The sequence below is a fragment of the Sarcophilus harrisii genome, chromosome 2, assembly GCF_902635505.1.
Source record: "Sarcophilus harrisii chromosome 2, mSarHar1.11, whole genome shotgun sequence".
Classification (NCBI taxonomy): Eukaryota; Metazoa; Chordata; class Mammalia; order Dasyuromorphia; family Dasyuridae; genus Sarcophilus; species Sarcophilus harrisii.
Genome location: NC_045427.1, coordinates 415,933,235 through 415,945,151, shown reverse-complemented (window position 1 = coordinate 415,945,151; position 11,917 = coordinate 415,933,235). Strand labels below are relative to the sequence as shown.

The 11,917-nt window shown below is 38.8% G+C and overlaps 1 protein-coding gene across 1 annotated transcript in view; it reads left to right on the top strand.

Moving 5' to 3' along the window:
* Nucleotides 1-1,057: 1,057 nt before the first annotated feature.
* The window catches only part of KIAA1191 (KIAA1191 ortholog), a 37,297-nt gene continuing 26,437 nt past the window's right edge, over nucleotides 1,058-11,917 (top strand). The window contains exons 1-5 of the mRNA XM_031953720.1: nucleotides 1,058-1,397; nucleotides 2,354-2,470; nucleotides 4,603-4,681; nucleotides 8,257-8,447; nucleotides 10,406-10,523. Coding sequence (XP_031809580.1) covers nucleotides 4,651-4,681; nucleotides 8,257-8,447; nucleotides 10,406-10,523 — 340 coding nt within the window. The 5' untranslated portion in view covers nucleotides 1,058-1,397; nucleotides 2,354-2,470; nucleotides 4,603-4,650. The remainder of the gene's footprint in view (nucleotides 1,398-2,353; nucleotides 2,471-4,602; nucleotides 4,682-8,256; nucleotides 8,448-10,405; nucleotides 10,524-11,917) is intronic.

Sequence of the window (11,917 nt, the reverse complement as noted above, 5' to 3'; positions counted from 1 at the left end):
TCCATCCTGGACGACACCCCACTTTTAATCTGCTCCTGAGATCTGTTTTCTCTAGGCTTCAAACTTTGGGTTCTCAACTGCCTTTTAGCCGGGAGAACACGGCACGGCTGACTGGAGAAGACTGACCGGGACAAACACCCCTTAGATCCCTGCTGCCCCACACCTCACATTTCACCTCCTGGCGGGGACCCCCAAAATCTTACGGCCCTTACCAGCTCAGAGCAGTCACATGAAGAGATCTTTGCCCCTTTATCCCCAATGCCTTTGGAGGTGACTGCTTGAGTGGGGAATGAAGATGGGAACTTCTAAAAATCCTTGAAGGAGAAAATCCCCTTCTACCCTGCCTCAGTGAGAGACCACCCCAGGGAATCAGATAAAGTGGTTTATCCAGTGGGGCTGGTTGAGTCTTGAGCTGGAGAATTCCAACCCTATTCAAATGTAGATCTTCCATTCAATACAACTCAAGCTGTCCAGGGCCCCATCCAGAGCAACCCCCGGCTCGTAGACAACGTGAGCTGCCCCAGCTCACTAAGACATTCAGTACAAAGGAGCCAAACTAAAACCCTCTCTTGGCAGAGGTTCCCAACGTGCCAGCTATGCCATGCTTGGGATGCCAAGGGCCTCTGCCCGCTGAATATTCTTTCCAGTGCCAGCCTCGCTTTACCCTCCCCTGTGGGCCGGAAGGGAGCCCCCCAGCTCCCCGCCTCGCGCCGAATCCCAAGGGGGCGCAGGGGAGCCAAGCCCCTCCCTTTGGTTCCCAGAACCCCGAACCTGCCACGAGACCTTGTCATTTACCTCCCTGACCACCAGAAACCCTCATCTCATTTTGGCTCCCCAAATGTAGAGCTCATCCACAGTAGGCACTTAATACATGTTTACTGAATGACGGATAAGTGAAAATGAACGATGGCACATGCGGGAAGAGAGCCATGACTTGAGGGTTTTCCATAGCAGCCAGGTGCTCTGACCCCGCCACAATAGATGCTCAATAGCTAGCTTAAGGCCGGGTTTCTCATTTGGAACTACATTTCCCAGAAGGCCTCGGAGCGGCGTCCATACGTTTCTTCCGTCTCTTCCCTTCCCTCTTCCTCTCCTTCCCGAGAGCAGCCGGCAATTTCACTTGGCGCCCCAAGTCTCGCGATCTCCACGGCTTTTATAAGTCTGGGTTGTGGTCCCTGACCCACTTTGCTCTGCTTCTCCTAGCTGGGGTCCGTTTGGGTCTTGGCGCTACTTGCGTCATGGCCTCGGTTCGCCCCGTGCTTCGGCGCCTAGCGAGTGACGGGGGCCTAGAGCCTTGTTAGTCTCCGCTTTCTGTCCGTGGCGGAGCCTCGGGCTGCGGACGGCCTCTTTCCTCTTCCCTTTCCTCCATCCCGCCCCCTCCTCGGGAGACCCTGCTGGTAAGAGATGGGGGAGCGGGGGGAGGGGGAGGGAGGGGTGGGGGTGGGGGGATAGTTGGGGGAGGTGTCAGCGGGACAATACGGTGTGTACGGCGCGGCTAGGGACGCGATGCCGGGGGTTTGGGAAAAGGTGCGGAGGCCTGGAGTGGGGATGGGTGCCTGGCTATGTGTGGGGCTGCCTGCTGGGGGCTGCTGCCGCGAGCTGGGACGAGATGAGGGGCTTCCCGGGGTGTGAATGGGGGAGACACCGGCGTCCGAGTCATTTTGGTGGCTTCCTTGTGCTTAAGGGTAGTAAAGTTTATGAATGGGGGACCGAAGTTTTGCGCATATGTAGCTACATGGGGGGAGGTGCTGTGGATAGAGGGATGCGCAGGGGTTACAGTAGAGTGGGTCGCAGAGGGTGTAGGGGCCATAGGCCTGAGAGTCTGTAGGTGTTGTGGGATGGGGGAAAACAGATGGTCTCTGTCATCTTGTCCAGTTTATCCTTCTTGCCAGGGGAGTGGGGAAGTGGGGTACTTTGAGCTGGGAAGGGTCTTAGGTTTGGAAAATGGAATTGAAAGCTTTTTAATGTGAAGACTCTGGGCTTTCAGTGGCAAAGACCAGGCCCGAGTCTTTCTTTTAAAGATACCTCTGTACTGTCAGGAACCAATACCTATGGGACTTTGACTTTAGAGTGTATTGATTACTGGTGTTTCATATGGCAGGAGGTAATGTGACTATATTGTGATTCTTGAACTATAGCTGTCCAAAGTCGGTGTGTTTTTGGGAACTGTTTTAATGGGTTCTGTGGTAGAACCGAGTTAGAGCAGTTTTTCATAGAACTGTTATAACTCTAGGGAAACAAACTCTGATGTTGTCATTGAATCTGAGGTTTTTTGGGGTATAAATGGGGCTTTTTTTTTTTTTTTTTTTTGACGGGGAGAGAAATTAGTAAAAGTTTTCTTTCTTAATTCTAGCTGGAGAGCCTCTGCATGAGAACTTCTTGGGACTCTTTGCTAGTGCCACACTAGCTGCATAATGTTCCCTTTTGACATCTTTGTCTTATCTGCATAACTTCCATAGACCTCACCGTGGTAAGCAGATTAAACTATTTACACTACTGTTTAATGTGGAGGGGAACCAATAAGGTTAGGCCTTAGACTTGGTTTAAGGGTCCATAGTTTCCTCTGGAAGATAGTCTTTATGAATGTACCTTGGCTAAAAACTTAAACCTTTACTGCCAACTAGTGATAAGCCTCTCTGAACTTAATCTGGGCAAGACAACAGATGTCAATTGCTGGATTCTCACAAGGTACTAAGTCAGTGGAATTGATAGGCAATAATTTAGCATGGTTCCGGATGATTGATTTAATCCTTTTTTTTTTTTTTTTTTTAATAGCCTTTTATTTACAGGATATATACATGTAACTTTACAGCATTAACAATTGCCAAACCTCTTGTTCCAATTTTTCACCTCTTACCCCCCCCACCCCCTCCCCTAAATGGCAGGATGACCAGTAGATGTTAAATATATTAAAATATAACTTAGATACACAATAAGTATACATGACCAAAGTTATTTTGCTGTACAAAAAGAATCAGACTCTGAAATATTGTACAATTAGCTTGTGAAGGAAATCAAAAATGCAGGTGTGCATAAATATAGGGATTGGGAATTCAATGTAATGGTTTTTAGTCATCTCCCAGAGTTCTTTTTCTGGGCATAGCTAGTTCAGTTCATTACTGCTCCATTAGAAATGATTTGGTTGATCTCGTTGCTGAGGATGGCCTGGTCCATCAGAACTGGTCATCATATAGTATTGTTGTTGAAGTATATAATGATCTCCTGGTCCTGCTCATTTCACTCAGCATCAGTTCGTGTAAGTCTCTCCAGGCCTTTCTGAAATCATCCTGTTGGTCATTTCTTACAGAACAGTAATATTCCATAATTTTCATATACCACAATTTATTCAGCCATTCTCCAACTGATGGACATCCATTCAGTTTCCAGTTTCTAGCCACTACAAAAAGGGCTGCCACAAACATTCGTGCACATACAGGTCCCTTTCCCTTCTTTATAATCTCTTTGGGATATAATCCCAGTAGTAACACTGCTGGATCAAAGGGTATGCACAGTTTGATAACTTTTTGAGCATAGTTCCAAACTACTCTCCAAAATGGTTGGATTCGTTCACAACTCCACCAACAATGAATCAATGTCCCAGTTTTCCCACATCCCCTCCAACAATCATCATTATTTTTTCCTGTCATCTTAGCCAATCTGACAGGTGTGTAATGGTATCTTAGAGTTGTCTTAATTTGCATTTCTCTGATTAATAATGACTTGGAGCATCTTTTCATATGACTAGAAATAGTTTCCATTTCTTCATCTGAGAATTGTCTGTTCATATCCTTTGACCATTTTTCAATTGGAGAATGGCTTGATTTTTTATAAATTAGAGTTAATTCTCTATATATTTTGGAAATGAGGCCTTTATCAGAACCTTTGACTGTAAAAATATTTTCCCAGTTTATTGCTTCCCTCTAATCTTGTCTGCATTAGTTTTGTTTGTGCAAAAACTTTTCAGTTTGGTATAATCGAAATTTTCTATTTTGTGATCAGTAATGATCTCTAATTCTGCTTTGGTCATAAAGAGATTGATTTAATCCTACAGGGAGATGTTATGAGCCAGAATTTGAAACAAGGTACTGAGTGGAATTGAGGAGACAATGGTTACATCTAGTTTAGCATTGATTTAATCCTATAACAAGGTTTCCCAGTGATATAACGATTGGTGTATACTCAGTGTGGGGTATATAAGCTAGAAGCTCTCTGAGGCTGAGACAGATTCATTCCATTATCCACCTTTGTGGTGGCTGGAGGCTGAAGCACAAACCTTTGAATTGGGACAGATTCAGAGGGCAGAGAAGGAGGCAGGAGTTCAAGAACCTAGTCTTAGATTATAGGCTGAGAAAGAGATGACCTTTCAGAATGTATACATTGCATTTGTTAGCTTAAATCAATTTTACATAGTTTGTGTTATTTAAGAACTCTTTAGCATGATTAGATATCATTTTTTTGGCAATTAATCCATAATTGATGTGTTTACATTGTGCTACTCTCAAATTCACTTAAATTTGTTGAAGCATCAATGATAATTTTTGTAGTATGTTTTATATTCTCAATTCAGCACATGAATATATGCTTTATTAATTTATTTGACAGGAATCACCTGGATATCTATCTACAGAAACATCTGGATCACAGTCTTTCATGGAATCATCCAGAGAGCCAGACGTGCCTGGTAAACTCAGTTCTTTTTAGTAAAGTCATACTTTATCTGTTCATTTGTTTAAGTTATTATGGAAGGAATCACTTCATTTGAAGGTAACATTCCATTTGTAAATTATTTTGAGATTTAACAGGTTAGTATTTTTTAAAATGAGAAAAGTGATTATCCTAGTTTATATTCTTTCATGGACTCACATTGTTACAGCAAGAAGATAACTTGGAGGAAGCTAGTCCAAATCCCTCGTTTTTTAAATGGGGAAATTGAGGCCCAGACAGGGGCATTACCTGCCTAAGAATTAGAGCTGGTAATTTAGCAGAAGCTGTTTAGAACCTACATTATTGATTTTCATTTATTTTCCACCAAATTACCAAACCTCTCTTCCTTAATATATATTTACCTTTACATTAGATGCTATAGAAAAGTGTAGCCTATGCCAGTCCCTGCCCTCAGCGCTTCTTTACTCTTTCAAAATAGAGGGAAACCCAGCCTCTGAGAGCTTGCACTTTACTAGTCTACTATGAGTTTCTGACCATAGAATAAGTAGTTAGGACTGAGATCAGATATGAGGGAAAACTGACAGGTTATGAAGCATAGGGAACATTAGAACAAGTCAGTCCTGTCAATTGGGGATAATCTGGATTTGGTCAGAAGGTATGAAAAAGTACTCCTATTCATAGGAAGATGGATGAGATGAACTCCTTGTAGTGATTAGTAGAAAGATTTTAATGATTTATCCTGACATGGGAAAAAGGGAAGACAAGATTTTTTTTTTTTTTTTGTTCAGTTAAAGATTTGTGGGTTTCAAAACCTGATCCACCAAGATTCATTTAGAAGAACAATATTTGCTAATTTCAAAATGAGTATTAATAAACATAATCATTCATAATAAAATTCACAAATTCATTTTTTTGACCTACGTGGCAGGAATAAAAAAAAGTCTATTCAGATTGGTTATGAATTAGCTACTTTGGTTGAGATGATTGGATTTTTTATTGTTGTGATTTCTGGATATATCTTAGACTAGTAATTAAATTCTTAGTCCCTAGAGTCAACATATTTCCCTTTGTTATCTAATCTGCAAGCAGTATTAAATGTTTACTCTATGATAGGCACTGTGTTAAGTACTGGTAATACAAAGAAAGGTTAAAAAATGGTCTCTTTTCTCCAGGATCTCACAAATAGCAATAGGAGAGATACCATGGAAATAACCATCTGTCCAAACAAGTTATATACAAAATAAATTGCCAATAATAAACAGGAAAAGCATAGCTTTAAGGGGGATTGGGGAAGTCTTCTTGTAGGAAGTAGGAATGTAGGTAGGAGTTTAAGGAGGTAGAGATGAAGAAAGAACATTCCAGTAATGGAAGACAACTAGTGAAAAATGCACAGATTTGGGAAATGAAGTAAGTGTCTTGTGAGAGGAACAGAAACAAGTCCAGTGTCAAAAAAGAGAAAAGTTTGCGTGTGGTGGGGAGGAGGTATGTATGCATGTATGTATGTATGTTTTGCGGCTTTTAGGTTTAAAAAGACTGGAATTATGGGTGGACAAAATTAAAGGTTTTAAATGCCAAACAGGATTTTATATTTGATCTTGGAGGCTATAGGGAGCCACTAGAATTAATAAAGGGTTATTTATTTTGCTTTGTCTACTAAATTTAATTATTCTTGACTATAAGATAATGTGGAGAAGCTAGGTGACACAATGAGTAGAGTGCTTGCTGAGCCTGGAGCAGGAAGACTCGTCTTCCTTAGTTCAGTTTTGGCCATAGATACCAGTAATCCTGGGCAAATCATTTACTTTCTGTTTGCTTCAGTTTCCTCATCTGTAAAATGAACTGGAAAAGGAAATGGCAAGCTACTTCAATATCTTTTCCAATTGGATTCAATTCTTTTCCAAGAATGCCTCAAAATGGGGTCATGGAGAGTCAGACAACAGGAAAAGACTGAACAATGACTAAGATAGTGTTGTCTAGTATCAAAGGGTGTTAAACATTTAAATTATAGAGTAGTATCTTTTACAATTCACTCCCAAGCTTATCCAACAAAGTATCAGTATCATAGTGCTAGAAGGTCCCTTAGATGCCATCTAGTCCAAAGATTGTTTTACAGGAGCATTATTTTCCTAGTATGGAATCAACTCAAAATCCTAGATGACATCAACTTAGACTGATTTTTCACTCATTGACCACTTCCTCTGGGGTCAATCACCCTTGTTTATATTGTTTCATAGGATTGAAGTTTATTAGAACTAAAGTAATTTTTTGTTATTTTTATTTTTTTTTGCAAGACATTAGGGCTAGATGGTCTCTTCAGGGTCACATAGCTAGAAGTCTGAAGCCTTATTTGAACTTGGATCCTTCTGACTCTAGGACCATTGCTGTATCCCCTGTGCCACCCAGCTGCTCCAGCACTGAAGGAATTTTAAAAATCAATTGGTTGAACCTCTTAATCCTAGATATAGAGAAATTGAGGCATTGATTGATAATTGCTATAGTTATTATTATGTATAGACTGAAAAATATTTTTCAAATTGTGCCTTACTGTTAACTGTTTGGCCACCTGACAAAACAAAATGGAATCTGATGGCATCCTATATTTGGAAGTCTGTTCGTTTTCTAAGTGCTTTTTGTTGGGTATCTAGATGTCTTACTCAGTATAAGGTTAGAGTTAAACAGGCATTAAGCAGATTCATCTTTTAATCTAGAATTTAAACAAACAATCTTAATTTGAAGAGCAAACTAATTAAATGAACCTTGTATATCCCTGGTTAGAAAACATTTAAAACCCTGCCCACAGCATGAAAGGGGGAGCTGTCAACTGAGAATAACTTTTGGAATTAGGTAACAGTATTGTTGTTGCCTTGTTTCTCAGCCTTCAAAGGTTGAATCTAATAAAAGATTCCACCTTTATTTTGGATCAGTTTGGAATGTGACAGCTTTTACCAATGGAAGTGAACTTCGAATGGTTTTGAGATGTGTTCTCCTGCCTGGATAATACTGAATACTTAAAACAAGAAAATATACTGTTATAATTGAAGAAGGTTCTGATACAGATCATGCTGGGGTACTTTGCAGATGTCAATTTTTTGTAATTAATGTGGCTTTGAGAGCCCTAGGGAGTACTTATGGTGGAGTTGAAAAATAACTTGCATTTGGGTACAGTGATGTTTGATGAGGACATTTTATGTCACCTGCCATAGAATGATTCTTAATAAGTTTTTCTTGTGGACAACCTCTTATATAAGGCCATAGGATGTAGAGTTGGAAGGAACCTTGGTGATTGCCTAGTCCAAATCTCATTTTATGGTTGATGAATTGGGGATCCCGAGAGGGGAAGATAACTTGTGTTAGAATATTGCAAGTAGTAAGTATCAAAGCTGCTGTAATGTGAATCCTTGGAAGTACCCCTGGTCTTTACATTTGGGTGCTGCTGTTTTGATGTAGTAGCATTTGGATTTTCCATTTTTCTTTCCTCTACTTTGACTTTAGAAAGAATTGATATATTAAACTTGTTCAAAATGGATATGACTGTACATTAGCTAATGTATTACTACCTGTGTTCCTCATTATGGACATCTTTGTTCTTAGCTATTGAGCACAGTACAGGTGGGCTTCTAGGCAAGATGTCTTTGCCAATTGGAATGCATCGTCGGGCATTCAGTTATGATGATGTCCTGGAGGATCCCACACCGATGACTCCACCTTCATCTGACATGTGCAGTAAGGTTCTGTGGAAAAAGCCGGTCATCCCAGATCGGAAGTACCAACAGCTTTCCAAGGTATTTAATAGCTGTTGTTTTATGTAGAAATTAGTACATCTCTATCCTCTTAAGAATGGGAGAAATTTGAGGGTTAGAACAATTGGGAAGTGACATCATAACATTTAGGACAAACATTAATCATCTGTTGTATACAAAACACAGCCCGGCACAGGAGATAGATTCCTTAAGAAGCACTAAGAGTACTAGTCTGTTTGGTGACTGTGGCTCATCTATATCATTATAATACACAGTGTCAGGTCATGAATACATTAGAGAGGTGCAAAACAAAATTCTTTAGGCTTTGGGTGGAGATCGGTCTCAATTATGGGGAAGCCTTCATGGAAGTGGCATTGAAGTAAATTTTATATAAAGTTGGCTAGGAACTTAACAGGTTAAAAGTAGTTCATTATAGACTTATGACACAGCTCAAATAAAGGCATAAAGGGCAGTAGAGGACGGGTAATGTTCGGGGAATAAAGTAGTAGAACTTAATGGAAAGAGGTAAGAGTAATTTGAGAAGGTTGAGAAAGGTGAGTTGGTTCCAGTTGTGAATAACCTTGAAGGCCAGGCAGGAGTTTGGACTTTGCTTGGTAAGCCATGAAAAGGTGCTGAATGAGTAGGGCCAGACTCATTTTCCTAAGTTCAGTTGGTGAAGCTAGGGTTTTACCATCTTCACCAGGTTAGCTTTTTTCTTATTGTTTCTTACTTGCTATGTTCCATGCCAAGTCTAAAAAGGTAACTTTCAACCTGGGCAATTGTTACATCTGCATTTTAAAGATGAATAATTAGACCTAAGAGGTATCTGATCAGAAGGGAGTTATTTTGTATTAAATGAGTTTTGTGCCAAAGACATCAGAAGTACAAGAAACCCTTTCTACTTGTGGGGTCAGCTGCTGTTATGGTTCTTGGTAGCTTTTCCTGACTCTTAAAAAGAGAGATAAGGAAACAGAACAGAAAACCATGTCTGAGGATAATTTACCCATTTGTTTCTTGAGTAGATATGGAACATTTTTAAGCATGGTCAGGGATTCATGGGCAAATGAAGGGAAACATAAAATGAAGTGGACAGTTATCCAGTTTGGTGACATCTTTAACTTCACTCTTTTGAGATTGAGAAATGCTTTAGAATACCTTCTATCTCTTTTTCTATCTTTCCTCTTTCCTTCTCTTATCTTTGTCTTCTGAATCAACCTATTATTCCCTTCCTACTACTCTCCCCAAGATTTGAGCATTGTTAGGCATTTAGAACATGGACATCAATCTGTATTAAGGATGAAAAAAATCATAAAATTAAGAGCCAGAAGGAATTTTAGGTCTCACTTTGTGTGACTCTCTTTATAAAGTTTAGCATAGGTGCTTTTGCCCAGTGTCATACAGAGAGACAGACACTTTTGAGTCCCATTTTAGGCTTTTAATTGAGTCCTTCACTTAAAAATTACAAATTAGTGTTCTTAATGGTTTATGATATTTGATTCTACAAGTTATCTACGCCTATAGTATTTTTCCCTAATTATATCTCAATGGTTCTCTCAGAATTCCTTAATCACTGAATATGGACAAATTAGCCGATTTTCTTTTCTGTTTCTTCCCACATGCTTACAATATCCATTGTTATAATTTCCTCAGTAACTTCTCTCACCCTTCTTTCAATTCATTTCTAAAAATCTAGAAATTATATATAGAATTTAAGATAGAATTTATGTGTATTTACAATTTACAATCTAAAATAGTAATATTCCAATTAGGTATTCCAAATTTGTAAATAAAGATTTAAAATTAAAACTACTTTTTGGGAAAAAAAAATACACATCTTAACAAAATAAAAACTAACAATACATTTGTTCAAAACCCTATCATGGTTCTGTTTTTCTACTTATAAAGAACAGGTACATTTTAGTAGACCTTGCAAACAGAATTTGTGAATAATTTTCTTCCCTGTCCATTTCAAAAATGTTTCCTCACCCTTCCCTGCACAGGTTGAGGAAGGAGAAAATAGTTTCTCCATAACCCCCTCAGCTTCCAGTGATCAAATGAACAAGGTCCCAGTGGTGAAGGCCAAGGCTACGCACGTCATCATGAATTCTCTAATTACAAGTAAGCATGTGCTCTTAACCTTTTCTAAGAGTTGAGCTGGGAATATGGGGATGTTAGTTGGAGGTCAAAATACCTCAAATGACCCTTCAGGTGCAACTCCTCAAAGTACAAACTGTTTATTCTATAGAAGGTTAGCTTTGAGTTAGCTTCTCCTAAACTGAGTTTTTAAGCACCTTAGTTGATAAAATCAAATATCTATGTTTCTTTTTGCAGTTTAGCCAGCCTGTCTATTTTTAGAAAATATTTATTTGAATTTAATTTTTCTTTTAGGAGAAAGAAAACTATTATAAAATTGTGCTGCCTTATTTGTCCATTATGCATAGATAGTTGAGTCCATGGGATTTAAAGTAAGAAGGAATTCTAATCCTTTCATTATAATTTAGGAAACTAAGGCACAGGGAGATGGAGTAATTTGCCTGACATCACAGAGGAAATAAGTAGTAAGCCTGGAATTGAATCCAATTTTTCTGCTTTCAAATTTAGTTCTCATGTTTGTGGTTGGGGAGGTGGGTTTATAACAAAAATAATTAATAAATATACAAGTAATTAGTATTAGTAATTATTATATATTAATAATTAGCCTATTAATAATGAATATGTATTGATTTATCTGTGGTTTGAAGTTGTGATCTAGTTGGAGATCTTAGCTTTTTAAGAAATTCACACCTAGGCTTGCTTTTTATATTTTTTTATTAAGATAGTTATAAAGGGCAGTCTGAAAGTTAATAATTATTGGAATGGAATTTCACTCTTCTGTTTTTGATGTTTATTTATTGGCATAGACTTGACTTAGAGTTTGGTCAGCTGCTTTTTTGAAGCCAGGAATAAGGTACAAAGGAATGCTTCCTACTCACTGATTTGCACAATGTCATTTCTCTGATTTCTTTCCAAGGTCAGAAATATTTGTTTAAGCAGTTTTAGGAAACCAATATTGGAATAATAGCAGGACTCAACAGTGATTGAAAATCAGTGAAATCAAGTATTCAGAGGCCATGTTAGCTTTTTTACTTTATGCACATTGACACCAAAATCCTTGCTAATCAATGATTACTTCATTTTACAGAACTTGTAAAGATGTTCCAATGTTGATGGAAGAATAGCAGCAAACTAGCACAATGTATTTTATGTATCTAGTAGATAATGTTCTAATGTGGGAATTATGAAGTGTTTTAGTAACGGAGTACAGTGCAATGATTGCTAACATAGATCTTGCTAATTATTACTGATAAACTTTCTGAAGTTTAATGTCATAGAATTTTGAGCTGAAAGTAGCTTTGGAACTTATCCAGTTTAACCCTGGCAGACCCTACCCCCAGAGAGTAAACCCTACCCCCAGAGAGTAAACAGCTTAGACTTGAACCTAGATCTTGTGACTCCAATATTCTTTTTACTGT